The 6517-nt window shown below is 39.5% G+C and overlaps 1 protein-coding gene across 1 annotated transcript; it reads right to left on the reverse strand.

The window, feature by feature from the left end:
* Nucleotides 1-839: 839 nt before the first annotated feature.
* On the reverse strand, nucleotides 840-1766 carry ORYCUNV1R1556 (vomeronasal 1 receptor oryCunV1R1556). The gene is given in 1 exon segment (NM_001167243.1): nucleotides 840-1766. A coding segment is annotated over 1 exon segment (927 nt).
* Nucleotides 1767-6517: the final 4751 nt, after the last annotated feature.

Consider the following 6517-nt stretch of genomic DNA (forward strand, 5'->3'; position numbering starts at 1 on the left):
GAACCTGTGTACACGGAATCAGTGCTCAGATGATACAGATGTGGTCAGGAAGCATAAAGAATATGGGAATCGCAGATACAACGTAGTGTGTTAGTGGATAGGATATACATTACTGCGCAATCTAATGAGTATACTGTGCAGCATAACTGTAATACAAGATGGTATGGTGTGCTTCGGTGTAGTTTAACAGAACTGAGATAGCCAACCCACAGAAAAGCCCCCAGTTCACCACCTGAGGTCGGTCAGCTGTGGAGAAGAGACAAGCTGTGGCTCATTAAATGGCCGAGAAGTCACTGCAGTGCTGTGGTGCAGAGCTTGCTGAGTGTGGTCTCGGATGTGACAAATCCTCCTAGGGTGCCAGGGACAGCTACTCACAGGGAGGCAGTCCAGCTCCCCTGAAGGAGGCGCTGCAGCCTGCTGGGAGCCACCGACGGCTCACCCTCGCCGAAGCACACATGGGATCAGCTGCCCGCCCTGCGGGAGTGGGAGCCCTGGGCCCTGCAGGGCAGGCTGAGCCCCGGTGAATCTGCACGGCAGGGGTTTGCTCCATCTTCAGGAAGCCAACAATAAAGTGATTTTTTTTCCTTCCATATCCTCAAACATGGCTTTCTTGTGCTATATGAGATCCATCGAAGAACAGAACCAATTTAGATGAAACAGTCTTAGTTCTGTGCTCATGTGATAGGTTCAGACTTGAGGCCAAGGAGGGCAGTGATATGGATCTTTAGATACGGTATCGAAACTCCCAACAGAATGCCTGGCACTTAGTAGTCACCCAGAACTTAGGAGCGTGCAATTGATGTCCCTGGAGAGAATAGGCGTCTAGATGCATAAGCAAGTTAGCAAAAATTTAGCATTTTCCTTTCCCAGCAGGGAGAGCAGAACTGGGAGATTCGGGAGTCAGTGGCGAGAAGCACAAAGGAGCTGAAGGTTGGGAAAGATGAACTCACAAGCACGGAGGTGGGCACAAGCCACTGGCCTGGATTTACAAAGGAGAAGCGTAAAGTCAAAATGGAAGAGAGAGAGTAGAACAAGATAAAAGAGCTCACCAGGGTGAGGATGGTGCGTGTGGCCCTGGCCTCACGGCGGGGCCTGGGAGAGAGGCAGCTGCTGTGCAGGTGCTGCACGCGCCGCTTGTGCCTGTGCAGGACGAGGGCCATGGAGCCACTGGCCCAGACCATGAGGCTCAGATTTAGTGTATCAAAGGACAAGAACATGACTCCGTGCAGTCTACTTAAAAATGAGCTTAGAATGTGGGCAGAGCAGTAGCCAAAGTTTTGTCTCATCACACTCATGTTTTTGCTATTTAGCGACTGAGTCATCTTCAAAGGAACGATTGTATTTAGCAAGAGATGCAGGATCCAGAGGAGGCTACAGCAGAAACAAATGGACTTCGGGGATCTTATTGTGATATGCAGCTGAGAGTAACTGGAGCAAAGTTTAGTGGCCTGGAAGACACTCAGGAGGCAGGTGGTGCTGAGGGAAACCCCTCTGCCCACCCTGTGTAGGTAGAAGACAACTTTACATCCAGCATCATCCAGGAAATACATCCATCTGAAAGCTGCCATTGTCTGCATGATCCCTCTGGAGAAAAGCACCGTGGAGTTGGCTAAGACCAGCTGGTTGAGAATCAAGTCTGTGGATCTCACCTGATGTCGAGTGAACAGAACGAAGTTATAGAGACAAAGCAGAGCAGAGTTTCCCAAGATTCCAGCTCCTGTCTGAGTGAGGAGGATGCTCGCCATTCCCAAGTGAGCTGAACTCATCACTTCAGTTTCTGGGTGATGCTGATTTTAGCAGCTGTCAGAGAGGTGGGCAGAGGAAGGAAAAAGCGTACCACGATCATGCCTGGTAACTATGTGGCTAAAGGACAGATGGTTTCCCACCCTCAGTGGATATTTGTGCAAATGGGTGAAGGATTAATTAGTGAAGTGCTGTGTTATAGGCAATCTCATTGTCTCTGTTAGTCAGCTAACAGAGACACATCCATGTAATGTGCAAAGTTCTTATTCTGATAGACAGTTGTTTTCAGAATTTGTTCATAAGTTAAAAACAAAGATGTAAAAAAATTGGAAAAAGCTACATTCCCTTCCCTAAAATTATAGAACTTTAAATGTGTTTATGTACTTGTTTATGCACAAAGGGGGATCATACAAGAAGTTATTAATGTATTTCCCAATAGCAGCTCACAGCAGCAAGAAAGGGAGGAGCAGGATAGAAACTGCACTGCATGAATTAATCCCATGCTGCTATTTTAATATTTCAACAAATGTAAATGTCTTATGTAACTATAAGACAGTATTGAATAAAATATTTTAAAATATTAAACCAAGGCAATATTTAAAAGAGATTCTGAGAGCATGGCAAGTAATTGGGCATTTCTACATCAAGAGAAATCTATTTACTTTAAAACACAGTTTTCACTCTATCATTAGTGAAGTATAACTTATAAATAAAATATTTAAATATGCAGACTGTTTTCATATTATTTGTAAATATATAGGTACCACTCTTTTGAAACAACCAAAGTTTTCAACAGAATAGAAAAAATGCAAATGTAAACATCAGATCATTAAAAACCTTATAATCCTGAACTTATTTGGAATAATCAATATTCATTCATGATATATATGTAATATAAAATACTGATATTTTCTAAATCAAGTCACCATATTCTATTACTACCTCAGTAGCATTGTATACCCTTGGGCACAGATTTTGGTTCCTAAATACAGTTTCTCATCAGATATCCAAAAGGGCTTTTTAAATCAATGACTTTTTGTTTAGATCAGGAAAATTTTGGGATGGCTCTGTAATATATTGTTATTACACAAGAATGCAGGTAAGGTGTCAGAGGCTTCTAGGGTAAGTTTAGGGACTGAAAGATCCAGATTGGATTGGCTCCAACTTAAAAAATGACGATGCAGAGAGATCACCAATAAACAGTAATTTCGGAGAACTGAATCTCATCAAATGAATTCTGAAATCTGTATATAGCTGTTGACATTAAAATGAACCAGAAAATTTGGGGGGGGGGAATTAGTAATGCAATTCATTACTTCAAAAATTGCTAAAGAGACTGAAGGTGTCAAGTACCTTTCTCCTTTGGTATACAAACTGCATGTTAGGGCAAACAAATAGAGATAAGGAAAACTTCTGTATAAACAATTTCAGTAAGAAATGCAACAGTTCAGATAGAATTCAGTAGATACCAACATCAGTAGCTCATAGATAATGGCTTCCATCAATAATTGTCATCAGTGACTTTCACCAAATGATTTCCACCAATAACCACTGGCACAGTAGATAAAAGGATAGTGGGAAAAATAATAGTGGATGAAAAATAATGACTTGGGCCCACTGTCAAGCTTAACACCACCAAGAGGAGACAGCTAGAATCAGAGTGTCTGTATGGGATGCACCAGAAGTCTCATCCCTGCATGTGGGGCCTTATGAACAAAGAATGAGTCTGGATTTGATTGATGATTCTGGCTCGAAGTTATGTTTGTTGCAAGTAAGGGAGAACGTATTTAAGGACAGCAAAGAAAGAGTAATATTGGAGCAGGTGGGAAATTATATCAGACAGATAACTCAGTTATACCATCATGCAGATGGCAAAAACAATGCAGGAAAGTAGGGTAAACCTTTGAAATAAAAGATATCTAAAATATGTAAGGTGGAGTTTCAGGCTCCTGGCTTTGGCCTGGCCCAGTTCCAGATGTTGTGGCCATAGGAGTGAACCAGCAAATGGAAAGTCTCTGTCCTCTCTGTCTCTCTGACTTTCAAATAAATAAATAAGTTATTAAAAAAGTGAATTTTTTTTAAAAGTGGGAAAGTTGAATTCTGACTATGTATTTGATTTGCTGCTATTTTTTGTTACTGTGAAAATGCTATAATGGTTTTTACAACAAAAGAGACTATACTTTTCAGATGTGTTTGAATGACTTGTGGGTAAGCTGACATCCTGTATATTCAATGTTGTAAGACTAGGAATCTATATATGTATTATATAAATGATGTTTAGGGTAAATGGAGACATATATAGTGGTATTAAAAGTTTGCACTTATATGGCTGAGAACTATGAATTTTATTAAATATTATAATTAACTAAATATATATAATTGTCATAAAATTTAAAAATGGATAGTTATCTTATAATAACTCTTATTTAAAAACTTAGCATTGTACCAAAATAAAATATTTTGAAAAAAAAATCTTAAAATGTGACAGAAGCTTTGAAAGAAATAAACTTACTAGAAATGATAAAAATCATGTCTAAATAAATATAAACTGTGTTTTTAAAAACAGACTCAATATTATAAATAAAAATAGTTCAAAAGGACAGCTTATTTTGTTTTTCCCACAGAATGCTAATGTTTTTGAACTTATAAGATATATTTTTAAAAAGGCGACAAAAATATGTGTAAACTTCCCAGTAATGAGAAGAACTTACATATATATCTGACTCATTGTAGTAGACAAAATAATAATTGTGTTAATAATAAGCAGTAGAGAACCTGGAAACATACCTACTGACTTTGTATGCATATGAAATAAAGTTGTAAGAGTGCATATTTATCTGTTAAACTTGATTATCAGTTTGGAGAGGAAGTAGATAAGGCATTAAAATATTAAATGGATCACAGTTGGGGTTTAAAAATCATGATTCATACTTCATGCCAAATTGATAAATCATTTAATCAGTGCTGCACATGAATATAAGTATCCTTGATTTTTCAAAGGTTTATTTTCTTTTTGAATAACCTGAGGTGTGTAAGTCAGTCAAGGCCAAAATTTAAAGCCCAAGAATACATTTTTGAACCTTTGTAAATTAAAATAGGAGAAAGACCACAATGAAGATGTCAACAAAATGGAAGTAATCACAAAATAGCTGAAAAGTGCATAAAAAGCAATTTTCCATAACATTTCAGTTCCCATACAAATCACATTATGATAAGTAATAAAATACTGACCAACCTTTTGAAACAGGAGATTTTTAAGAAAGTGATTCAATCAGGACTAGAGAGAATGAAGCATAATAAGAGAATTGTGAAATGGAAATCTTTTGTGTGAACATTTTGAAATGTAAGTCCTGTACTGTCAGGGCCGTTTACTTTGTTTAGGAATTAACAAAGTACTAGTAATTTGAGAGACAGCAACAAGACCTGCAGATCTTAAAATAGCTCTCATTACTGGCCACTTTGTCCTTTGCAAACTGCAGTTTGGGTTTTGTGGGAGAACAATTAGGATGTTATTAGGAAAATTTCACTCTGAAAGAGGTGGGGAAATATCCATCAGGGAATGTGTGTGTCCTAATATGGTTTGTTAAAACAAGGTGCTTTATGACCTTGAGGTGACACCCTAGAAACCTATCTGGGTCACAATAATCTGAGGTCCTTCTAAGAGAGAAATACTGATGATGATGAAGATGCTATATACATAGAGAGTGTGCTTTCATGTGGAGTAGCCTTAGGGATTCAGGATCCTTGATTCTTTTGCTATTTATAATTTATAGACTTTTACTCTAGTGTTTCTTTTTTTCATTCAAAACGTTTATTTGGAATAAAGAGGGGGAGGGAGGGGAGAGAGAGAGCGAGAGTGAGAGAGAAAGAATCTTCCATTTCTTCTGTCTGCTCATTCCCTGCCTAAATGCCCGCAACAGCTAGAGCTGGGTCAGGCTGCAGCCAGGAGCTCCATCTGGGTCTCCCTTGTGGGTGTCTTTCTCGAGTACTGGAGCCATCATCTGCTGGATCAGAAGCAAAGCTGGGACTCAAATCCCGGGACTGTGATGTGGGATGCCAGTGTCCAAGTAATAACAACTACTAGTAACGCTGGCCCCATCACAGGTTTCTCAAGTGTTTTTTTTTTTTTTTTTTTTTTTTTTTTTTTTTTTTTTTTTTTTTTACACATCAGGGCTGTGTTAGTAAAAATAGGACAGATTGCGTTTGGAAATCGTGCTAAAAATGACCCCAAGTGCTTATCCAACGTTTATAAAAGCCGCTAAACACAAACTCAAAATCTGTGAGTAGAATAGTCTTCCTGCTTCTCACTTCATTTGTAAGAGGGTCTTAGAGTAGATGCTGTGAGGCTTGATGTGTTGGATAATCCGTGAGAGGGGGAATAGCCCAGAGAGGTTAAAGAGTAAACTTGGAGGAGAGGGTCAAGGCAGGCCTAGGGCAAGGCGTCCGTGCCTTGGGGTCCCTCAGAATATCTCTGTCTCTCTTTGTCCACATTGGTGTTCCAACCCCAGATGGCAGACTGGTTTTTCCATAAAGCACCTCTCACTGAATACCCTGAGATCTCGTCTGTTCCTTCAAGGAATGGGACACTGATCTGGGAATAGTTGTGACTTACCAAATTCACACCTGCTGCCAGGGTGATGGCTGCAGTCCATCTGTGGAACGCTGGTTTCTGAGCTCTGGGATAAAGTGTTTGCATCCTGTGACCTCACCCCTTGCTGGGAAATGATTATCTCTTCACCTGTAAGTCACAGTGGCAGCCTGCTTGGGGATTGGA

Source organism: Oryctolagus cuniculus, chromosome 18 (assembly GCF_051225735.1).
Source record: "Oryctolagus cuniculus isolate XC-2025 breed Fujian yellow rabbit chromosome 18, ASM5122573v1, whole genome shotgun sequence".
Classification (NCBI taxonomy): Eukaryota; Metazoa; Chordata; class Mammalia; order Lagomorpha; family Leporidae; genus Oryctolagus; species Oryctolagus cuniculus.